This window comes from Chelon labrosus (assembly GCF_963514085.1).
Source record: "Chelon labrosus genome assembly, chromosome: 3".
Classification (NCBI taxonomy): Eukaryota; Metazoa; Chordata; class Actinopteri; order Mugiliformes; family Mugilidae; genus Chelon; species Chelon labrosus.
Window position 1 is genome coordinate 18454916 of NC_140339.1, and position 24700 is coordinate 18479615.

A 24700-nucleotide genomic window follows, 5' to 3' on the forward strand; every position below is an offset into this window, starting at 1 on the left:
AGCTTATGTTTGTCAACTGTCGCTGATAGGTTCATTTAATTAAATCAACAGGTAAATATTCTCAGCACAGAGCAGTAGACTAACATTTTTCAAAGCCATGGGGCTTATCATTTAAAGGCAACAAGTCCGCTCCAGGGTTTATTGTTAAAAAAAAAAAAAAAAAAAAGCATAAGAGTTGGGGCAACTCTGGAACTTGACCAAGGTAATGTGGAGGCACTGGGCATGAATATTGCAAATCTATCATTAGACAGTGCAGGAGAGAAGGCTCAGGGCATAAACAGAGCCTTAATAAGCATCGTAAATCAGCAAGAAGGAGGTGAACAGAAAAAGGTGGAGGCATATGAGAGGATATGTACATATGATCGAGGCAGAAAGAGAAATTTTGTTTCTTTTAAGGCAAGTGACACTCCATGTCCACGAGCAGTGCAGTCTGCTTATTTTATTAACCGAACCATCTGGAGGCTGAACACCTTGCACCTCCCACAACACCATCGCCACGACCAGCCTTTTTACGGACAAAGCTGATTTCTTACATAATACAGCAACAGTGAGTATCATTCAATACTACGGCTTGTCAGACAAAGCGTTTCTCACTGCTGGCGTCTTTGGCTGCCTCGGAGGCCTTCTTCTACAACACCGAGCTCCTTCACGTCTCCACATTCAGAAAATACACTTTTCAGATTTACAGGAGACGAACAGCGAAGACTTTTTTTTTTTTTAGTTTCGCCGCATGCTCTCAACCATCTCTAATTAATTAAATCGTCCTCAAGATAATCAATGATGATTAATTATACCTCCGTGTGTGATGAATGATTAAAATAGAATCAGCAATAATTGAGCCAAACAAATAAATACTATAAAAAATTCCAGACATATCGAACAGATATGTAAATGATTAATCAACGCGGGCAACTTCAAGGCCCGCAAAATTAATCAAAGCAGTTTTAGTGAACACCCAGCTTCTTTTCTTGCTGTTTTATGGGTGCTCTAAATAGAGGATACACTGGTAATTATAGAAAGAGACAAACATAATATTAAGACAACGTTCAAAAATGTGCTTGTAAGGAGGATATAACACTAGAGTTGGAATTAGAAAACAGAGAAAAAGGCACATACAGCAAAACAAAGTCAAGTACATACTGGTTAATGACTGGAGTGTAAGCCGTCCGGTCCTCATCGATTACAGACACCATGAGAGTGATGAGTTTCGGCCAGAATTCCAGGTTCTTTATTGATGGACCCTGCTCCTCTCTGGGAAGGTCCTGCTTCCGGCTCTGTGGAGAAAAATAAATTGAATGCCGAGGTTCAGTCTGAAGCAGTATATATGAACACTGGCAAACACTGATGGTACCTAACAGACTTATCAATGCATCTCTATGTGCTGCGTTACATGATGGATGATCTCACACCAAGACAAGTCGGCATAGTTGTAGTCATACGCCGTAAAACCCAAAAAGAAGATAGGTAGTGGATGTGTCGCAGCTCAATCAACCGCACCAACCAAGATGTGCCGGTGTACTGGAATAGCACTTAGTGCATCCTAGTAGCATGATGCTATAGGCTCTCAGCAACCAGAAGCAGGCTCTAAGATGTCTCTACTGTTGGAAGCTAAAACATTGTGCACTGTGTTTGTGTGGTCGTGTAACGTTATTATTACATTTGATACTCTGTACCAGTATGCATTCTTCTACTTTGTCTGAGAAAGGGGGATATCAATACATTCCTATTTTACATGTCATAATGTTATTCTACATCTGATACTAATGTTTACTTGCAACCAAACTGGGCAGAATAAGACAGGAAGGAGATGCAGTATATTTTACCATTCTTGTTTTATTGCTAATGCAAACTGAACATTGCTAAAGGAGGAGGAGCTAAAAATATAAGATGGTTTTATTGTGAAGGAGATACAGTGTAGTTGTCTTTTACGCAAAACAAGATTTGGCCAACTTAGTTACTTATGTGTGACTGGATTAGTTTTAAATAGTGCAGTGAGTAATGGCATAAAAGCTGTTTCCACAAATATGTCAGCAAGGTAAGTAAGTCCTACTGTTAAGCGAAATAAATAAATAAAAGCCCTGAGTTTAGCATGAAATGAGATCACATTTGCTCAGAGCATGATTGAAAAGACATATTTTTTAGCTTGTAACACTGTAGTCTAGACTTAGATGTTAAAAATTATAACTTTCAGATATTAAAAGCATTATCGTTAATACTGCGCGCGTGTAAACTACATGTGGGTGACGGTTCTGTTGCTCTGCTGGAGTGAAAGGTGTTGAATCCAAAACCTCTCGCTGACTCTACCATCTGCTCGCCCCACACCGAGTGTGACCGCGCTGATCTCCAGTCAGCAAGCAACTGTCCCAGACATTCACTCTGACGTGAACAGGTTCTGCACAAAATGAGCAAAGCCACAAACACACACACAAAAAAAACCCCCAGCTGAGTTCACATACTGCCACAAACTATTACATACTGACAGTCTGGCATCACGCACAGACACATTCACATACTGTACGTAAATACACCTGCACGCTTACCCACTATTGCAAATATAATACATGACTGTAGACTGTAACGACAAACCCTCCTCAAGTTACGCATCCTCTCATCTGCATGTGTAATTCTGACTGGAGAAAATTGCATATCCGATCAAAGGAAAATTCAGTTTAAAAATGAAACATATTCAGATCAATTATTGAATTATTTAGGCTGAATTATTTAGCAACCTTCAGCATATTGACTTTGGTGCAGCACACTGAGGAGATGTTGTACAGGGAGAGCTGGGGAAATGAAAATGCAACAAGAGTCCATTTATCTCCGACGCAATCGAATCACTTCCTACAATAATCAACTTGCGTCTGATGAAGCTGATTCTTGTTTTAAATATGTGGCCTTCGCATGGCATGTTATGCCGTTGCGTGTCTTGCTGACATCGCATGTGGAGGCTCTTCAGAATTTAATCTCGGAGGAACAAGACCCACAGATAGGGCTTACAGCTGATTCTGCAACAGTCGATCATGTCATCTCAGGGCTCACTACTTTAATCATTTTGGTTTGGGCCAGCAAAAGTTAAGTCTGTCATCTTGTGAGCAATAGACACGAAAAGAGATTACAACTCGTTCCACTGGAGGTCCCGTCGCATTGATCACTCTGATCAAAGGCTTATGAATTTCTAATCTGCACATTCTTAACACTTGCGCTTTCCATGGGCGCTAACGTGAAAATTACACTGGGTTCCAGCGTGGAAGCAACTGATGAAGAATGTAAAACTGCTCGCCTGTGTGATCATAAATAAAGACGGGCATTGCCAGTGATGGATTTACTATTGAGATATTAATAACTGATAACAAGTGAAAGCAAAATTAATATTCATTCATTCATCTTCTGTAACCGCTTGTCCTCTGGAGGGTCGCGGGGGACGGGGGAGGTGGGGGCTGGAGCTTAACCCAGCTGTCATTGGGCGATAGGCGGGTACACCCTGGACAGATCACTAGCCTATCACAGGGCTAACACAGAGAGACAGACAACCATTCACACTCATGCCTACAGCCAATTTAGAAATCATCAGGTAACCTAATGAGCATGTCTTTGGATGGTGGGAGGAAGACGGAGTATCTGGAGAGAGCCCACGCAGACGCAGGGAGAGCATGCAGACTCATTCATTCATTCATTCATTCATCCATGCATCTTCTGTAACCGCTTGTCCTGTGAAGGGTCACGGGGGACGGGGGGGCTGGAGCCTAACCCAGCGCCCCCTGTCACTGGGCCAGAGGCGGGGTACACCCTGGACAGGTCGCCAGTCTATTCCAGGGCACGTGCAAACTCCACACGCAAAATAAACAACTTTGATCAAATCTACATAAAAATCCATTTTTGGCCTTTTACCTGTAGTTGAAACTAGAATAGCAGTGCTGACCTCAAACAGTAAGGGATGTTCTGGTATAAGAGACGTGGGCCATCAGGGGGAGATATGTCACTACATGTGGGAAGGTAAATTCCTGTTACATTAGAGATGTGCATAATAAAATAAATATCTCTGCAGGAGGCGAGACAGCTATTCAAAGCCTGCCAGTGCATGTATTTGAGTGTGTGTGCATGCGCATAACTCTATGCATATGAAGGACACGGAAGGTTGTGTCATCCCCACTAAATCGGATGCCGTATGCATATTACCAAACTGGAATGTAGACTCCCTCTCCTCATTGGTATGCACTTCAAGCACATACAAATTCTCTACATTGTCAATGGTGATTAAGTAGCCTGCTGCCTTTTTACAGTCAACAACCGACCCATGGGCTTTGCTCTCAGTTGTAGCAGGAGGTGAACGCAGCACTGAACCGAAGAGTCCAGTGTAGTTTGATTACTTCTGGTGCAGTGGGTGGCGGGAGCACCAGCAGAAATATTGATAGCAGCGCGTGACTCCTCTAGAGGGTAGCTAGTGGTTGATGTTTAGTACTTTCAATCCCAGTGCGGGACAAATCAGCATTAGCATACAACTGGCTCCTCATCAATTCTCGCAATGAGACACAAATTACAGAGTCGCTGATTGAGGGATGCGATCTGAGAATTTGATCAAATTCCCACGGCAATGAGGTGTGGGTGGAGCTGGAAACCCTTGGCGTGTTAAGGCGCAAAAAATAAAATAGGTTGTATTTGTGCATACTGTGAGCGTGAAAAATGACACTCAAAGACACATTCTAAAAAACACCATTTTCTTTAAACCCTACTAAAGCCGCCACTTGAGCATTGCCGGCAAATGTTGGTAAGAGACATACTTATCAAATCTGTCTGAATTGCTTGTTCAGTAAGTGGAGTAGTCCTCCACCTCCTGTGGGTCCTCCCACAAATGCAGTTAATCCCTGCCTGCGCAAAAATCGCCAAGCCGCGTTTTCAAAACCAGATTGCTTCTATTTTTCCGTCTGCTTAAGCATGAATATTTATGTAATGCATAAACATGTATGCATATAGACTACACACATGATCCCTGCGCATTTTACCAGCCACTTCTACGCTGTGCACCATCATTGCTGCTTTGCATTCCTTCACAGCGGATGAACCCAGTGAAAATGATGGCTCTTTCTCCTTTTGCTCCTCTCTCCAGTTCCCCCTCGCCTTGCTTTTCAAAACCCTCCCTTTACTTCCAGGATTTAAGAAACGGTTAAGCTAGAGTCCCGCTGCCCCTCCTCCCTCCAGTCATTTTACGCCTAGGCAGAAAGCTTTGTTGTTATGTTATGCAAGATGCCTCGTTGTGCCTGGGATTTTTTATTTTTTTTTATTTTTTTTTCTTTCCCTGGCCACTGTGTCAGTTCTTGTGTCGCCACACTCAGTCACTGTTAGCAGCTGGAGAATTGGGGTCTGAGATGTGTTCTATCAGCTGTGTCAAAGGCTACCCAGTGTATGGAAACATAATAATTTATAGTCACCGCGAGGTTTAGTTTGGGGTGAAGCTGATATCTCCTTCCTCCGCCGTGCAGGAAGCATTGATGGAGAGGCCGTCTACTGTGAAACTGTGCTGGACGAAGATGTAATTAGCGCCAGTGTCTATCTCACCGGTTTGGTAATTGCTTACAACCCCTCAGGCTGTTTAAACAAAGGAAGCTTATTATTCAACTTTTGAGCAGATTGCACGCTATTACGACCTAAAAAGACATTATCTTCTGCGGCGCGGAGGCTATTCTCTTTGGGAAGTAAACCGTAAAATAATCAGGCGGAGCAGCCTGTTGACTGATTATTTACTCAGCCAAGGCCAGAGAACAAGAAAACCAGCATATAACAATCGTTATGTGATTGGAGAAGAAAAACACTATAACTGAGGACCTGGTGATGCTATGGTTCCTGAATATGCAACTGTGAGTTTTTTAATATAAGAACATGCCTCCAGGCCCTTGTAGAATACTATTTATATTCTATTATATTATTTTATGAGTAGACAGTATGGCTTAATACTTCTGTGCAAGGACAATATATCATTCAAGCAGAAACTTATTTTCTGTGCTCATATATAATCCATGTGGACACGAAAAAGCCTGAAGACAGTTGATAATTTGCATGAGGTAAGCCCTGCCCGGTGCCTGGCTACTTTTATACGGCTCTATGCTGTGGACTCACCCTCTCTTATAAGGTTGAAGTCTTTCATGCAAAGTTGGCAACAGCCGCTACGTCCGCTTTATTGCATGGTAAACGTCAGTCAGGATATATAGACCATTGATTTTCAGCCATGCCGGGCTGAATTTATATTTTCCTGGCATTGTCACATCAGCACAAAGCACACTGGAGCTGAAAGGCAGGGCATGATGTCTGCTTCATGACAGGGGGAAGGTGATAAATGATAAAGACATGATGTCCTACAGGTGACAGTACACGGCGGAAAATGAACTTTGAGCGCCTGACAAGTAAATTAGGAGCGGCTCTGAAATAATGACTGCTTTCTACATTATTTAATTGTTCGGGTACATCACTCAGGTATTCTGTATCTGAGAAGGCTACATCACCATTATGGGACAGCTTACCTTTTGCAAGGATGCAAGTATGTTCTGAAAGTCTACATTACGTGTCAGTTATGAAGAAGTTGTTTCAGTTTGGTTAATTACTAGAAGTTGAGTCGTTAGTTTGTTGAATAAATATGATCCTGTTGAGCATCCTGTCACTCTCATTAACGTTCAGCAGATGTTGCTCACACCAGTTTTCCTCATCAAATCAAGATTCAGAAATGCAGCAATATTAAAGAACCAGTATAATAACAATACACATATAGGCCTGTATTTTATTAGTCTACCTGCTATTACCCTGTGGGCTACCCATGAAACACATAATGTCGATAGAAAATGTTTTGGAATGGAAAACCATATATGACATATACATATATGAAACAATGTGATCACACAATGCTATTCCAGTCAAGAAGCAACAGGGAGGTATAAGCAAAAATGAAATTCATTCGAAGAAGAAGAAGAAGAAGAAGAAGAAGAAGAGGGAGGCCACATCTGTACTGAACTCCAGGAAGAGCAGATGAACCGTGAAACAGTGCAAGAGGATAAAGTCAGATGAATGTAACCTGAAAATGAATGATTATGATCAGACAGCGACTAGGAGCTATGTTTACATCAGAGATCAAAGGTGGAAATGCCTGAAGATGGATGCAGACTTTGCACAGTTTCTGCACGATAGATGGATCACACTGGTCTCAGTTTGTTTCACAGAAGAATGATATGATGTTGTTGCAGAAGTTAGGTGTAGAAGCAGGGGAGTAGTGAGTTGTCAGTGTTGTTACCAAGGTAATGTGTGTCCATGAATTTGGGATACCAAGTTTCTGGAGGAGCACTAAAGGAATAGGTCTGTTTTTATGAGGATTTCAAATATCAACAGTATATGTCAGTATCACCTTACTCCACCTTTAACGACTCAGGTCCATGTCCCCATCGTACATGTGTATTTCCCCCTGCATCCCCGTTCTTCTTCTCAGCTTTAAAAATGCAATATCTGTCAGTGTTTTTGCACGGAGGGGAAATAGGAAGTGACTGGGTCAAGGTTTTGTGTGACCAACAAGACAATCTTTCCAAAGTAATTGTGAGCAGCAGACATGCCCGCACGCTGCAGTATTTCAGATTCTGGGGCATTCAGCAGGTCTACGCACGAGCTGCAATAATATAATTGACCAGGGTCTGCAGAGGCCTGGCACAAGAACCACGGAGCAGACCTAACTTTGATTGAACAAGCTGGCACTTTACCCTCGTCATATTTCTTAATTACATAAATAAATGCAGGCTCAACTACAGCTCAGCAACTCATCTTGCTCAACATGTATTTTGGTTTGATTGTACAGTATATGTGTATAATTTGACTAAACTTTAGGATTTTAGCATACATGTGAAGTACATCCAAGTGTGTACGCATGAACCGTTTAAGTGACTTATTGATTAATGTGCACTAGGTGTTGCACGACTTGACTTTTTGAAAGTCGACTGTTATACGGTGAAAGTCAGGTTGACACTGATGACGTCACTAATAAAAACCCAGTAGAAAGTAATGCTTTGCAACAATGAAATCTACATTCTTGGCCTGACTACATAGGCTGAGAACAGACAGCTCATGCGCTACATACTGTACACAGCTGCTATGTATAGCCTGTATAAGAACAGGCTGCAACTCAGCCCCATCACCTCACATCACATCACCTGCTGCTAGAACTAGCAGCAGGGCTCCTCAATTGGGCTCCTCAACTGTCTTCTCGGAGACACCCGTGTTGTTATTGTCAAGTGATCATTGATTTGTCCACTTGATGCTTAAATCTTCATGGCACAGCAGTGAAGTCCACTAGAGTAGAGTCTTTCTGTTCACCCATAGAGGCCTAACTAAGGTGCGCTGATAAGTGGTAATAGTTCACAGGATATGAGCGGATTACCTGGTCGAGGAGCTGGTTGTAGAGTTCATGACAGTTATCAAAAATGTATTTGTACGTAGAGTCTAGACACGCCTTCACGCAGTCCTTCACCACCATACTGGCTCTTGGTGGACTCTGGAGCTCTTGTACCTGCACACACATGAATACACACACGATTAAGAGCAGATTAGATCATCTTCGAGGTCTTTGAACAGTTAATATAGTGTAAAATTATCCAAATACTGTATATAGTGATTACGATCCAGATCAAAGACAGTAGCAACGTCCGCTTTATTAAGATATGTACATCCTTCAACCATAATGTAATGATATCTATTATGTGCTTTAAACATTTATACCAAGGTATCATTTCCTTGTTACAAAGAAGAACCACCTACTTACATATATTATGTATATCATAATTGACATATGGCGAGAGTGGCATTTAGGTGCATTAAGTGGGCTATATGGTATAGTAATAGTGAATCTCCGATGTGTGAGCAGCGGTGCATACTGTATACACGGTAAGGCTCAGCATGGGCATGGCACAGAATGAAAGCTTGTGTAACATAAAGTGACAGTTTTCATTCCTTTGCTCACAGCTGCCATCTTAGCTATGCCTCAGTGCTCCCGTGCTACAACATCACTCCCACCAAAAGAGAGCTGGATGGAGCTAAGCCTTTCATACAGCGGGAGACGTGCCTGCGTGCTGCCGGGGGTGAGGGAGGGAGAGGAAACCAGGCAGAGCTGGAAGCATTTTAAACGTAGTGGTTTATTGCAGACTGCAGACCAGCGCATTACACAAAGCCAACCACAGTGCATTAGGCTGCAAGCATGAAATTGTGCAACAATAAATTATTTGGTTTGGAATCGTCGGTGGTGTTGCACTAGACAGGTTTTCGGGAATTATGAGTTTAAATTGATTTCACCTTAATGAAACGTGCCCAAAATCAATCTGGGTTTATATTTATAATTGAATGCTGCAAGATTTAATGGCCACGACCAATACTGAAGGTGTTTGAGTCACTCAGTCAGGGGCATGGCACTTCTGTGATAAAAGCTTCAGATATATTAGATGCATTCAGAGGTTACAAGCTGCTGTGTTCCGTTGTCATTCATCCCAGTGTTTATGTTTCTATCAATTTCTCTACAATCCAATGCCATGTCCCCAACGGCGCTTCAACTTCCTCACGGTCAGTACAACCAACATACTCCGTCACAAACATGCACACAAGCTACCTTCATCCTGAAGAAGGTGATGCTGGTCAGCAGGTCAACGGTGGACTTCAGATCTTGGAGACGCTCTGGGTTTCCTGCAGGGAAATTATCCTGGAGTAAAACAGAGAGAGAGTAAAAAACGACATGAGGAAAGAGGAGATGTTGTTGGTGGCAGCCTTGTAACGTCACACACCTGCACCTACCGAGTCACAGCGCTTAGGCCAAAACATTAAAATTGATTACAGAGCAATGCCCAGCAATCATAATGAAATGACTGTCTGTCTAATCGTTTAGTGGACAAGGTAGGTCTCTGCTGATGAAAACCTCTATTTCAGGGCCATGAAGTCATCAGGCAGAGCAGAGCAGCGTGACGGAGAGCATATAAAGCCCTGACAGCTCTGAGGAAAGGCATCGCTGCCCCATACATTATCCTACTTCTCCTACTGTCTTAGGGCTCTAATAATATTTTGCTTGTTTTCTATCCCTCCCCTATCCTATCAATAAATGCACACTGGAGATTCGGGAAATGGAGGCAAATCATAACAGCCACCTGTAGGCTTGATAGCACGAACACGGGAGAAATCTTTCTGGGATCAAGGGCTATCTGCAAAAGCAAAACCCGACTGACATCATTAGGACATGAGCAGCATAGAAAGCTTTGCTGGGATGCTAAATGATTCAACATTACCAGTTTCCAAAGAGCAAACAAAATACAGAAAACGATCACTGGAGTTTTCTGGAACAATTGTTGATTCCAGCCGAGAAACTAGCTGAGAGCTTATGTTATATTTCATTATAGACCCACCACTAAGGTGAAAGTCACCAATAAACAAAACAGCCTCTAGGTAAACATGCTTGACACACATCCTGCATAGGAAAATGTGGACCAATCATACTACATGAGGCTGCTGATGTGAAAAAAAGAAAATGAACAGGAGCTGTTGTTTTATTTTTTTCCCGTTTTTTTTCGTCTTTTGTATGAAGCATAGTGCTGTTGGAGTATTTCGTCGTTTGTTGCTTGCTGAAAGATTGCATTCAGATTAAAATTTAAAACGTGATTTAAGAACACTGCAGAGCATTTTGCTGTGAGTGTGAAAGAAAATATATTTTTTTCTCTTTTTGCAGCTTGTGTAGTCTCACGATCAAAGCGTGGGGTGCAGAGGCACCATCAGTCACTGCTCTTTTTTCAATGCTGAGAGTGACATTTCTCTTACAGTAACCTCCCATGTATTTACCCTTCAAACGCAAGTGAAACCATTAATCCCTTGGAAAAACGTGAATTCTTCATTGCAATGTCGAATGCTACAGCCTGTATGCAACGAGCAGCCACAACATTAAAACCACGGACGTGAATAACCATCTTGTGACAATCCAATGTTCTGCTGGGAAACTTTTGGACCTGGCATTTATGTGGATGTTACCTCGACATGTACCACCCACCTATACCAGACCAGGCACCCCCCACCCTATAACAATGACACTTCTTGATGGCAACAGTAATCCCCAGCAGGATGCAGCCTGACACAGACACACACACAAAAAGCTAGGAACAACTAGAGCAGCACAAGGTGTTGACCTGGCATTCAAATTCACTAGATCCCAAACTGATCAAGTATCTGTGGGATGATCCACAGAGGCCCCTCTACTCAACCCATAGGACCCAAAGGTCCCCACTAACAACATTCTGTTGCCAGACACCACAGGACACCCTCAGAAGAGTCAGAACATTTTTGGAGGCTCAAGGAACACCTACAATATTAGGAAGGTGGTCATAATGTTATGCCTGATCTTTATAATTTCTCTTTATAAATGCTGCACTTCTTATACCACTATAAGAAGTGCAGCATTTATAAAGAGAAATTAGCCAAGAACTGAATGTGATTTTGATGTTGAATAGAAATTTTGAAAAATAAAGGTAATCCACTGTGGCGCCTGCATTCCTCAAATAATGTCAAAGTAATCTTTCTTGCTTTTCCACTAAGGGCATTAAAACCTTTCTCCTGGAGAAGAAAATCACCTCAGAAAAAGCTGAAAACGCACTCATAAAAATGTGCAATTTCCACTGTTGTCAGTCTGCTTTTCAGTGATAACGGTGGCCCGATGCATTTCATTCAGCTTGCACATAATAACATTTTTTATATTCCATACATTAAACAGGAGAGGGCTTCCGATTTTAGCATTTTAAATGTGTTAATTCCTGCAGCGGACTCCCTGACATCAACACGTAATCTGTTCAATTGCTGCAGCTAAGTACAGTGAAGTGCTTACTGACACTCTCTTAGGCTGCTTCAAAGCAAGCAACAACAACTGAATGGGTGCATACGGCATGTTATGATCCCAGCTACAGATCTAATTTGATATTTGACAACTGGTTTTGATTGCGGGCGACAAAAAATGCATTAATTATTCACTCCATCTGCGTGAGGCAAGGAGGAACCGTGTGAGATCTGTCTAAATTACAGTCACTGCTTCAGCAGGAGACCAGAGTAGGGGATGTTTGAAAAGCTTAAAACAGCATGTACCTGTAATTGTGAACTAGAGAAGTGTTACTAAAGAAATTGTTAATTCCCTGTTGCTGACAAACTTAAAATAATGATCCATCTGCTGATTAATTGCTGTTCACCAACGCAACAAACACTGCTCTCAGTTTTAGGTGTTTCCAGAAGGTGTAACAATGGTGAAAACGATGTTGTCTCCAACTGTTCCTCTGCTTGAAAACACAATATTCACACTGAAACCTCCGACTTTTTCAGCAGATAAACAAAGAAAAAAAAATATCTGTTGCCCACACGCAGATGAGCGCACTGAAAAAGCAAAGCATCCCTGCATGAGCCAAAAGCAGAGACAACAACAGACCTGCCTTGCAAAGATGACAGAAAGTCCATTATGAGATGAGACGAGGGGTGAGTGATGCTGATGAGCTTTTGGTTCTTTGCCTTTGTTCTGGGCTACATCGAACGTTATGTTGGGTCAGTGCCTACACTGAGTGCGAAACTGTAAAGCTGCTTATCGACAAAATGAAGGTCAGCATAATTCTTTATGAAAAAAAAAAAGAAAAACAGTGCAAGCACACCAAGTCCAACTTCAGCACTCTTTTACAACTGTGAATTTTAAAATTGACATCGGTGTGTACAGTAGTACAGTAGTTACAGTGTATGGATATTACTCTATGTAAGTCTTTGGCTGTGTTCGTAATGTGTGTCTTTCAGCGTAGAGGCTGGGTAAAAAATAGCAACCAAAGTGGATGAGTGCTTTAGCTGCTTATTTTGACCTGTGCAGATTAAAGAATCGGTGGCTGAAAAGTTGCTGCTCAAACACCAGGCAACAGGTGGAGCGGGCGCAGGTAATCGCGTGGAAAAAGAGATCAAAAGCAGTCATGCACCGACGGGCGCTGGACCACCTACTGACACAGGAAATCTGCACGGGTCACCTGCGCTCAGACCACCCTGAGCCAAGGCGTGTGTTATGTGTCTGCAGATCTGTATGTGCGTTGTCGTATGATATAATTTGCTCACCTAGTCGATAACACATTTTACAGGGAATCTTTTATGATCTACTAGTTTTGTCATTTAAACCAGACATTTATGTTTATGTCTGGCATACTACGCCGAATTCAAATGTCGTAGAAGGGCCGAGCCTTGGAAATTTTCAGGGCATGTCCAGATGATAGAAGACCCCGAAGTAGACCCAGAGCACGCTGGTTAGATCAGATTTATCTCATCTGACGGGGGAAAGCCGTGGAATCCCCAGGACGAGCTGTAATGTTGTTGGGCAAAAGGGACATGTGGACTAACTTGCTAAGCCTCCTGCCAGCACAGCTTACTCTGGATGAGCATTGTAAAATGGATGGACGGGCAGAGAACTCTCCTAAGCCAAGCGTGCATGATACATCTATGCTTATAAACAATGAATATTAAAGCTTCCTTCTTGTTACTTCAGAAGCAGACTTTCACACATTCGTAAGTTCTGCGCCCTCTCGGCAACTTCTAAGATTTCTTTCCACCCCCACCTCCCCCCACAGTTGGCACAGAGGGGTTTCTTATCTCCTGCACTGTGTGAGAGGTGATACTAGCTCGTCTCCTCTGCTTGGATTTTCCCGCTGTCTGTCATACATTTCAAAGGGATAGCTCTGGATTATGTAGGTTTTGCTCTTCAAAGAACAGGTTTACCCCAAGTACTTGCAACCATTTGAATGTAGCTTTTGTTCTCCAAACATTTTCTTCCTCCACAAGCTAGAAAGAAATATATTGTACGCCACGCGAGGATGACAGAAGGTGGATAAAGGCTTCTGCAGCAGACTGTGGGCAATGTTTGTCTGGAAATCTTGTCAGTGCATCAGCCCAACCTTGTTGATATTATTCCACAAGTATAATTTGTGGTGCTTTATTAGCTCCAGTAACAGGTAAGTATTAGAAAATATGACATAATCCTTCTGTACGAAGCTACAAGTACAGTAAGGAACTGTAACCAGAGAGCAGGAAGTAGCACACAAATCAACACACCAGCTGTTTGCATTAGGCAACCGTTTTGTCCCACTGTTTAGACTGCCCAGAGTACTATTTTAAGAGAATAGCATGCAACTCCCAGAGGTGCTTACAGAACAAACATCACTTTATATCAAACTGCCCAAACTGAGCCAAGGGCCCAAATCCCTCGCAGCCTGCTCTGAATAGCGAGACTTTATGTTCGACCCGGAGAAACCTGCAAATCCCAGCTGGGACCGACTGACTATACAAGGTGTCATCGTGTATCTTGGCTGTTGGAATAAAGTTGAAAGGGAAGAAACGCATATGAAGCAAAATGCAGAGTGGCAGATGCAGCCGGCTCCCTCTCTGCTGATTCAAGCCCTCTGTTTTACAAAAGCAAACTCAATATCCCTCAGAATGTCATTATAGGGAAATCCATACGGTGAGCGGGCGGAGCAGCCAGATCTGAATCGTATTACTGTCCGATGGTGGCAGGCGAGCTCTGGGTGGCTTCAGATAGTGAGAGAATGAGAGAGAAATGGAGAGAGGGAGAGAGAGAGAGAGAACTGGGCGTGGATGTGTGCATGAACCAGCGGTCTGTGGCAGGTTTGACAAGAGAGCAGCAGGGCAGTGCTGGCAGGTGAAGCCAATGTGATGTTCTATGACTTCTCTCGGTGAACATGTCATTGCCAGACAGCCAGGCCATCTGAAATAAAGGAGGCAATCTCTCCTCCACTTAACCCTCTCTCTCCTTTTCCTTTGCTCCCCCCCCCCCCCCCCCCCCGCCTTTCAGTCTTCATCATCTATTTCTCCTCCTCATTTCTTTCCTTTCCAACTCTCTCCCCCTTGTTTAAATGTTTTTCTCCTCCAACCTTTGCTTGTCCCCCCCAATCCTCTTCATCCCCATCCACTATTTGCAACTTCATTCTCTGTCTCTCTTACTCTCGACTTGCTCTCTCTCATCCCTCCTATTTTTCCCTTCAAAGGCACACAGCAGCGTGTGCTGCTTTCAGGGTGTGTCTCTGTAATCACATGTGACTTCACACAGAGTGTTGTGGCAAAGAACAACAGTTCAGCCACACGGTGCCTTTTGTGTCAAATTAAAAGTGAGTGGGTCACCTTTCAGCTACGGTTCACAGAGTCATGCCACCAGCTGGGCAGAAGTGTGAAGCAGTGTGGATGTTTGCACATTTGGGCGGGCATGCACTGGATTGAGCATTAGGGAGAAAGAGCGTAAGGAGAGAGGGGAAGTACTGAAAATGAGTGAAGAGAGAGAAGACAGGTGCTTATTTGCATTATGTATCTGGATGTGAACCTCAATGTATATGAAGGACGCGGATCAGGGAGATGGGTGTGTGTGTGTGTGAGTGAGTGTGTGGTGTCTAACAGGATTAGCTCTCCTGGGATTGTTCTGGAAGATTATGTGCTGTATGTCAGGATTTCAATTTGCCTGAGACCTGGCAGATCTCTATTAATTTCCGGGGTTCAGGTTATTCATTTTGCCGTTTCTTGGTTTGTCAGATAATTATTTGGAAACTATTATCATATCATTTGAGTGTGGGTAGGCTGTTTTCTCCACTGGCAAGGTAAATCAATAAGAAGGTGTGATGAAGTGAAAATGATCCAAAAATGTGTCACATAGTCATTTAAAATGTTTGATATTTTTATTTCATTTTAATAAGCTTTTTAGGTTTATTTCATTTTACGCAAAACATGACTCCCAATTTTATGAAATCCAGAACAAGTTAGGCCGTGTTTCTGCGTCGTGACTGGAAGGGGTGTGATTCACTGTCAGAAAGTAGTGATTAGCACAAGTTTTAGATCACAGGATCTTTTAAGCTCGGGGTGATGGCTCCAGCCATCACATCTAACTCCCTTCTAATTCAGGTTGAGCGTGAGTGGAGCTGAGGTGTGCGGGGGATGCCTTGGCAGACAGCTCAAATTTGTCCTGTGCTTTTAACTCACTCATTTGTACACACAGTAATGAGCACACTCAGAGCAGGGGGCAGCCATGCATGCGGGGGAGCAGTGTGGGGGAATTTGCTCAAGGCACCTCAGCCGTAGAGGGTGAGGTCTGAACCAGTGACCTTATGATCCCAGCAACAAACACGGGTGCCGGACATGTGTGTGGACATAGGTAACATATAGCAAATAATAATGATAACAGTAACACAGTATATTGTGTAACACACTACAGTCAGACTCGCACAGCAATGCTGCCTGATGGCCATCATTCTGTAACACCGAACAAACGGACATGATGTGTGAACAAATGTCATCTGACAACAAATATGCCCAACCGACTCCACTGGATGATGAAATGTCACCGTTCTTCTTGAGAAACGATATTTCCAAGCATGTGGTGGACAAAATGTTACATTATCACATTTCTTGAGAGGAGACCAATTCAACATTGGCACTCACTATACCCTCAAAAATGACTATACCATAGATTTGAGTCAACATCTCTCTAACGCGTAATCAATAAAACACTCAGAACAATTTGTTACTGTGCTATTTCATTGCACTTAGTTTGTACAGCTAGGAAAAAACACACAGTATACTGCATTACTGTATATCCTCATGGTACTCCAGCTCAGCAGTGGCAGACAAGAAGACCCTACAGAGGGTAGTGAGGGGAGCGGAGAGAGTGATCCTCGTCTCAATGCCTCCTGTTCAAGAACTCTTCCAGAGCCAGTGCAAGAACGGAGCACGGAATATCACCCTCTCAATAAACTCTTTGTAGTGCTGTCATAGGGGTAAACGGTACCGGAACATCAAAAGTAGGACTAACAGACTACTCAAACGTTCTCTCCAAAAAGCTGTTAGACTGTGGAACTGCTGATCTGACCCAGGAAGGGTCAACACTTGGCAATCTACTTATTTTAACTTAAGTCTTTTAGTAGTGTAACTGAGTCTTATTTGAACTGAGTCTTTTACCTATTTTGCTAAGTCTGCACAGATCTCAGAACTGTTAATTCTGTCAAAAAGACAATAAAGCCTGATTTGATTTGATGACATTCTGCAAATCTTAGCTTTGACCACCAGTACACTAGATGTTGGATATTATGATAGTATGTATAGGACCTTGCCATTAAGCTTGTTCTTCTTCTCTTTAGTGTGTACATCGCTTGTTTTATGTAAGTAATGAGGTTTCTGACTCTGCAGATGAACTATCAAAAAATCTCTCAAGACATATAATCATGTGTTGCAAGGGGAAAACATTGCTAGTCGTTAATAATGCACCCACCCTGGGGTGTAGTTGTTAAATACGGAGATGTGGAGTACATAGTGCCCTGAACAGGTGTTTACAAGATGTCAATGAAAGCACCGTTGCCTGAGATATACTCACCCTCACTACAGGGTCTATTTATTGAACTGTGAGGAACACTATTTCTTGAGATGCAGAAAGGCCCCATGGTGTTGTGGGCTGATTATTGACATTTATGTGCCTGGCTGCACCATTGGCTACAGTCTGCAGTAAACTGCAAAAAAACCTTTGGTCATTCATCATTCAAGTAAATGAAATTTGATATAGTTATTGCTGTTTCTGTTAAAAAGCACTGATGCCAATGATGCAATGCATATACACTATGTGTCTAGGCTCCACACTTCTTTCATCATCGCAGCTTAAGACCACAAAGTGTTCTTTTAATGCTGATAATAATATAGGAACATCATGTGACATTATCAAGTGCCATCCTTGGCATGGCACATCCACAGTGACATTTTACCGGATCTTAATCCTGATATTGAGTAAAACACCTTTTCACCTGGCATTAACGTCCACCGTGTGTTTCAAATGTACTGACGGAGCTGAGTCCAGGGAAGAAGAGAATCGTATTTTTTGAAGTCAGAGAGACGCACGCACATATGGCATTTTTACAGTGTTAACTGTATTGCTTCTCTACGCCAGATATAGCAGTAAGTAGACAGCATACCATACACAGACCTGACTTTACCTCGAGACCTGTATCTGATAATCCAGGTGGCAGGTAATATATGCCCCTATTAAAAATATACTGCCAAAGAAGTTACATCTGGAGTAAGCTGTTAAAAGTCAGTTTTAACTAAATGGCCATAAGCATTTTCACACAAAAAAGAGATCTGTCCTTGCAGAGCATGAAAAGAGAGACATCTTAATGTCCACTAAAAACGTATGTCTACAAAATCTGTGAATATCAGTTTTGCCTTCACACCAGACTATAGAGACGACCCTTATTCTGTGGAAACGGGCGCTACAGAGACAGACATAAACATGATTTCACACCACACGTAAAAATTTCACACATACCCGATATTTAGAGAGGTCGATCCTCAGCGAGTTGTGCAGCTGGTCCAGCAGTTTGACAAACTTCTCCCTCTATCAGAATCAGAAATGTATATTTCAGCTCAGAGCGTCACCACACCCAAAGTACTGCGCCCATAAATTTATAACTCTGCGTGGCCTTTAGAATTTCTTTGCCTGCAGTGATTCATTTTTACTTCCTGGAACAAAATTTAGTGGTTCAGCTGTATTGCCAGACTCGGCCTTCTGCCGAAAAATATTAGTTGATGCCTTACAACATTAGCTTATTAAAAGTTTAAATGGAAAGCACTAGAAGATTCCTAAAAGATGTTCCATTTGAGTGCACTACCTGCTGCTGTAGATAAAGAGAAGTCTTACATAAAGCATGATGTAAGTGGTTCAATATCAGATTGTAAAAAAAAAAAACAGGAAAGATGTTACTCGAGTCTAACTGGAGAGCACAGATATCTCACACGTTTATTTGACTATATATCACTGCTGTAATAGATTGTAGATCTGAGACAAGAAGTGAATAGTGGGCGCACTTACCCCAAAGTTGGAGGCTGCAAATCGGTCGGAAGCGGAGGCAGTGGTTGTGGTGGTGGTGGTGGTGTGGGCAAAGTAGGCATTGATATTAGCAAGCAGGTTGCTCATCACTGCTGGCACTCCGGGGCACATGTATTTGGCGGACAAACAAGAGAAATGCCTGCAGAGGAGAATAAACAGCCATTATCCTACAACAATTGGCTCAGAGAACAAGGGAATTAGACATAATTTGTCAGACAAGGGACGAAATACAATGATGTAAAGAAGTACAGACAATTTGAGACCCCACATCCAATCAAGAATGCCAGAAATAGGAACAAGAACATATCTCAGAATTCACAAGCTACGCAGTACTGAAAATGTACCTTCATAGCTGCAGAGTGAAGAAAAACATATACTGAAATATATATAGCTAAAATATGGAACTGGGGGTTCCTCCGGAGGAGCTGGCTGAAGTGGCTGGGGAGAGGGCTGTCTGGGCTTCCCTGCTGAAGCTGCTGCCCCCACGACCCGGACCCGGATAAGAGGGAGAAGACGATGACGATATATAGCTAAAAAATATCCCCTACCCTGCTGCTTCTGTTCATTACGTTAACAACAATAAAAAATGAGCAGACATACAGCTGTACAGTGTTACTTTATTTACCTTCTGCCTGATCAAGAGAAAACATTAATGTTCCAAACTATTACTTATGCTGGAAGAGCACAAGTAGCTCTCACTGCCCTATTCATCTGGTAAAAATTGTTGGCAGAGAAATTATGCCATGAATAAACCTATCTACTCAACAGCATAGGGCTGCAAAGTAATATATGGAGCAAATAAGAATAATAACTGATAGTAAATCAAGGGATTCAGTGGGGGCTGAGCTGTTATCACATCGACTGGGAGCACAAGTTAAAAATGCAAATTTTACTGAGGACCATAAAACGTACTATTTTCCTTCTGCAGCAGAAACCACGGAGACAAATTAAGTGTTTTTTTTTTTTTCATTAAGGTGAACTCGCATTTATCAGCGGCACACAAGCTAGATCCCAGTCAGTACTACACAGTGTTTTAAAATTACACAAGTTACCTTTCCCCACAGGGGAGAGACTGAAGCAGGGGTCGTTTACCGTGGCAAACTTGATGTCTAAATGTGTCTAAATACAGTACATCTTTCTTCCTTTTCTCCGGTCTCCAGCGCCTTTTTAACTCCGTGACTTTTAGACTACTCACGGAGGGAGAGCGGCACGTGCGTTGACACTTCTTTGAGTGATCTTTCGCAGCACACATCCGCAACAGAGCTACCCAGCGGTAATTAAGCGCCGGAGCCTGGTGTGAGCAGGGATCTCTGCCCGAGTGGAGACCATATGCTCCTTTTAACACTCCGTCCTGCTGATTCTCAAGCCACGTGGAATGCCTCCTACATCATAATTCTGAGGTGTTTACAGTGAACATCAAGACTGGCAAACATCTCCATTCACACTGATACGAACGGTAAGATGCATTGCACATTGTTATTCTAGAGATCACACTACATGCAGAAGTCTTATGTGCAATAATCTCCATGTACATACAGCACACCTGGGCTTCCTTGTCGGCCTCTGGCGTGACCCATAGTAACCGAACATGTGGATGCATTGGACACACTGGTTTAGAGTACAGACGCTTGAGAGCTTAACACAAGAAAGTAGGCTAAGCTCTATAAATAGCATCGCAATACATAGCATGTTCAAATGCGTATTCTTCTTATCTATGAAAAAAAAAAAAGATTGCTCCCTTCTGCTGTTACATGAACCTCAGAACGCCAGAGCGGTTGCTGGGTGCACCTAACGAGCTACTAAGGCTGCACCTTTGGACGGTTTAAGCCTGCATTACCATATGATATCCGTCCACATCGATATAAATTCGGCAATATAAAATAGTATTCGCATTTTCTCCATTATGCGGTAATTTGGTTTCGCAGGACCGCAAGTGGTGCAAAGCTGGATGCTGAGCTTGGAGCTGGACGCAGACATTTTTATGCTCGGAACATCTTGCTCAGTGAGTCATTGCTTCTGAGAGTTATGTGGAGTAACGATTGCAGATTTACTCCCCCTCCTGACACACACAAACACGCGCATGCACACGCACAAAACACAAAACTTGTTCTCATTGCAAGGCCTATTTAATTACTCTGCTTTCAGCCTCCAAATTACCCAGGAGCACTTGGGGTTATGCGAGCAAAGAGAACGATGCAAAGAGAGTGATGATGGCATCCGCTACATTCCCATTGTGCTTTTAGAGCTGCATCTCCTGAGCCCATTTTCAAGAAGGAAGACACCGCTTCCCCAAGTGTTACCCAGCTGGTTTTTTCACCAGCATATGAGAAGCACACGCACTCACGTACCATTATACAGTTTCAGAGAGCTGGGAGAAATGAGAAAACGATGATGAGAAATGGAGAAGAGAAACAAGGAGGTGGGAGGTGAGGGGGTTAGGGAGCGGTGATAAAGTGAGATGAAGAAAAACGAACGCGAGGGAGGGGTGTGTTGGGGCACGGGAGGGAGAGTGCTTCTTCGCTGCTGCTGCGGTGATTTATGCAGCCATCATGTCAGGAGTGACTGGGAGTCAAGGCTCTATGATGAAGAAAACGGAAAGGAAGGGCCTTTCATAAATTCCTGATGAAGCATAATAAGCGCTGATATGAGAAATGCCGAGCTTAAACAAGGTTCAAGCGTGAAGCATTAACTCTACCTGATAGAGCTGGTAATAAGGCCACTTACGGCTTCACTTCTCTGCACTTAAAAAACCAGGCAATCACTCATACGCTGGAATGTACTGTCACAGTGAAACAAAAACGTAGCAACTCCACAACAGCCTGCAGCACCAAAAGGATCAATCATCGAGGATCAACGTTTATGCTACATCTGACGTGTTGTTGCAGGAGGGACACGTCGCATGTGGATGGGACGTGTCTGTTAATCCGGCATGTTTGGGATGTTGAAGGATTCTACATCCAGCGGGACAACATGGGGCCCAGTTGTAAAAAAAAAAAAAAACACGACTTGTTGAAGGAACGTTTCTTCTCTCTTTTTGCCACACGTTTAAGAATATGCATCGCAAGAATACTCCCAGTTTCTACGTCATTTATAAAATCTCAGAAATGCGCATACCCAGGGTTTTCAAACACAAAGGCACAAACGTGCGCCAGGCCTTCCGTTCAATTTGCCAACACAATCTGTGTGTAATCAGCATCCGATTTACTTAGGCAGCAGCTAATTACATAGTCAGCTGCTGGGACTGCCCAGCGAGTACATTCTTCGGTGGGGGGGCGTAGAGAGCTTAAAAAGGGGCAGTTTGGTGATGATTTGAGGTTTTCAAACAGCAGCTGTGACTGAAATCACACCGTGATCATGCTCCAGAGACACTCAGTGAGTCATTATTACTAACTGAATTAATGCAATACAATAGTCATCATTGCTGCCATTACCGAGCAGTGAACAAGAGCTAACATATTGGTAACATAAAGGCCTGTAGCCGATTATTTCACACAAATCTAATATTTATGTTATTACCATTATTTCTAATGGTCAAAGTCAATTTTGAGCCAAAATAACTAATCAAATGAATCAAATAATTAAGCTTAATTTGTATCAAATCCCATAGTTTGCAGAAATAGAACATGGGAGGGTTAATGGCAGGGAATTATTTATATATAATATATGTGTATGGCAGAATGTATGATGTGTCATTTTCATCTATATACAATCAAGAAAAGAGAATTAACCCTAACTGCACGACGTCTCCCGATATAGGTGATTTTTTTTTCAGTGATTTGAGGAGAACATTTGCAGAAGTTCAGGACCAGCTGAGCATCTTTTAGAGCCGGGGGAAATCTATTTGGGCAAACTAGATAAAAACTATAGTATTTTATATGGCAAACACTCCCTCAGTCTAGAGTGTGGCTCATGGGATCTTGTACGTTTGGCCCTTGCTGTCTGCTGAGTAAAGACAAAAAATGAAGCTCAGCAGTCACCAGTGGACTGAAATGTTTCTGCAGTGGTAACTATTAGCACTCCAACACTGCACAGTGTAGAATGGCCTCGATTGATATTTAATATTTGCTTGAGCCTGGGCGTGAGGGAAACAAAGCTATAGACATTTATGGATGGAGAGGGTCACTGAGGATCGGAGACGCAGTGAGAGAAGGGAACAAGGTTGTTTTGTGCACGTCCATGATCAATGTGACTAAAGCGGCTTAAGAGTTTTATATTCTTTGTTTTTTTCAGGAGAACAACAGTAAATCAATCAAACTTGGGAGCTTGATAGTCCTCCAAAGCTCGGATTCTGCTGAGGAGACATCTTTACTACTCCCCTTCTCCTTCTGCTCTCCTTCCCTCCTCTCCTTCTCTCCTCCACTCTGCAGGATGAGACATTGACAGATTGGCGAGGTAAAAGGCCATAGATCAGGGTGGTACTAACGTCATGGCCTGATAGATAGACTCTACTCCGTATCTCATGGCGAACTCATCCACTATCTCCTGCGACACGTCGTCAAAGTAGACCTTCCACGCCTCGTCCCCTTTCACCTTCGGGATCTTCACCACCCCGCCGCTCTTCACCTCGGTCAGGTAGTGGAACAGGTTCTGTGAGTGGTACGGGAGATAAGACGGGAGCAGGTTATAGTGATGGAGTGCAGTGTCAGGACAGTTTTAAAAGACATGTTTCTTTGAGTGGTGTATGCCAGCTGATGAAGATCTTTATCACAACTGTAGCTGTCTTTGCAAACCCCAAGTAGGGTGACTAGAGTGGAGCGAGAACTAAATTTGCTAACAGTGAATCACATTATGATGGTCACCTCATGTAAACAGGTGTACTGGCCATGAGGAGGAACCACGTTCTCCTCCCCTTTCATCTCCACGCTGATCTTGAGTCTGATGGCACCAGAAACTGCAGATTTGTCAGTCCTTTTATCTGTAACACACAACCAAGCTGGATTAGATAACAACTTGAAATGATCTAGTGTGGTCCAGTTAGATCTCCTTTCTGTGCACAGCTTTCTAAACCGTGGTTTGACATTCAAATATTTTAACCAGTTTTATTGCATTTGGTATAAAAAGAAAAAAAGGGTCAAGTACACAAGATTTGACCCCTGTCATCAACAGGATGCAAAACCCAATAAACCACACTATTGTCCACTCTTTAGAAATGTGTCCTTGACCACACTATAAAAACGAGACATATAAAAGAGGACAAATGAAAGACACCATTGACTGAAACACATGAATGACAATAGACATTAATCATATGACTTCATGTAATGTAGATTGTGACTTCTAAGCACGCAGCTAGTGTACAAGAAAAAATATTTTTGGGAAATGGGGTTAATTACCTGCATGTGAATATCAACACACAGAAAGCAAAACACACACAGATGCAGGAGTACACACAGGCAAGTCGGAGAGCTAATGACTACGCAGCTGCGGGGGTTCCTTACAAATAGCAAATGGCTCGCCTCTGTGCTTTCATACACCATTCATCTCTTCGGTGTCAAATGAGTGGTATTTTCCTCTACAGTCAGTTGGTCAAGAGACTGACAAGTGAAAAATAATAACGTGACAAAGCGACAGAGACCGGAGCTGGGAACGCAAAAAAAACCTCAGACTGAAGAGGAGTTGAAGAGGCTTAGAGAGGAGAGCATCTGGAGGGGGGTGGACGCCCACAACAGCAAAGGCCTGTTTAAACATTCATTGTGGACATTTAAAAAAGGCACGGAGCAGCGGCGGCGGGCAGGGGTCACTATTACCGCAAATTGCTTCCTTTTAGCTGGAGAGGCA

At 42.8% G+C, this 24700-nt stretch overlaps 1 protein-coding gene across 1 annotated transcript in view; it reads right to left on the bottom strand.

Annotated features, from left to right (window-relative positions):
- Positions 1 to 24700, bottom strand: part of LOC311485598 (protein unc-13 homolog C-like) — a gene marked incomplete at its 5' end in the record, with an annotated part of 93709 nt that overhangs the window by 40861 nt on the left and 28148 nt on the right. The window contains 7 exons of the mRNA XM_084541123.1: positions 1141 to 1274; positions 8405 to 8533; positions 9623 to 9712; positions 18362 to 18430; positions 18905 to 19061; positions 23346 to 23509; positions 23722 to 23837. Of these exons, the coding sequence (XP_084397249.1) occupies positions 1141 to 1274; positions 8405 to 8533; positions 9623 to 9712; positions 18362 to 18430; positions 18905 to 19061; positions 23346 to 23509; positions 23722 to 23837 (859 nt within the window). The remainder of the gene's footprint in view (positions 1 to 1140; positions 1275 to 8404; positions 8534 to 9622; positions 9713 to 18361; positions 18431 to 18904; positions 19062 to 23345; positions 23510 to 23721; positions 23838 to 24700) is intronic.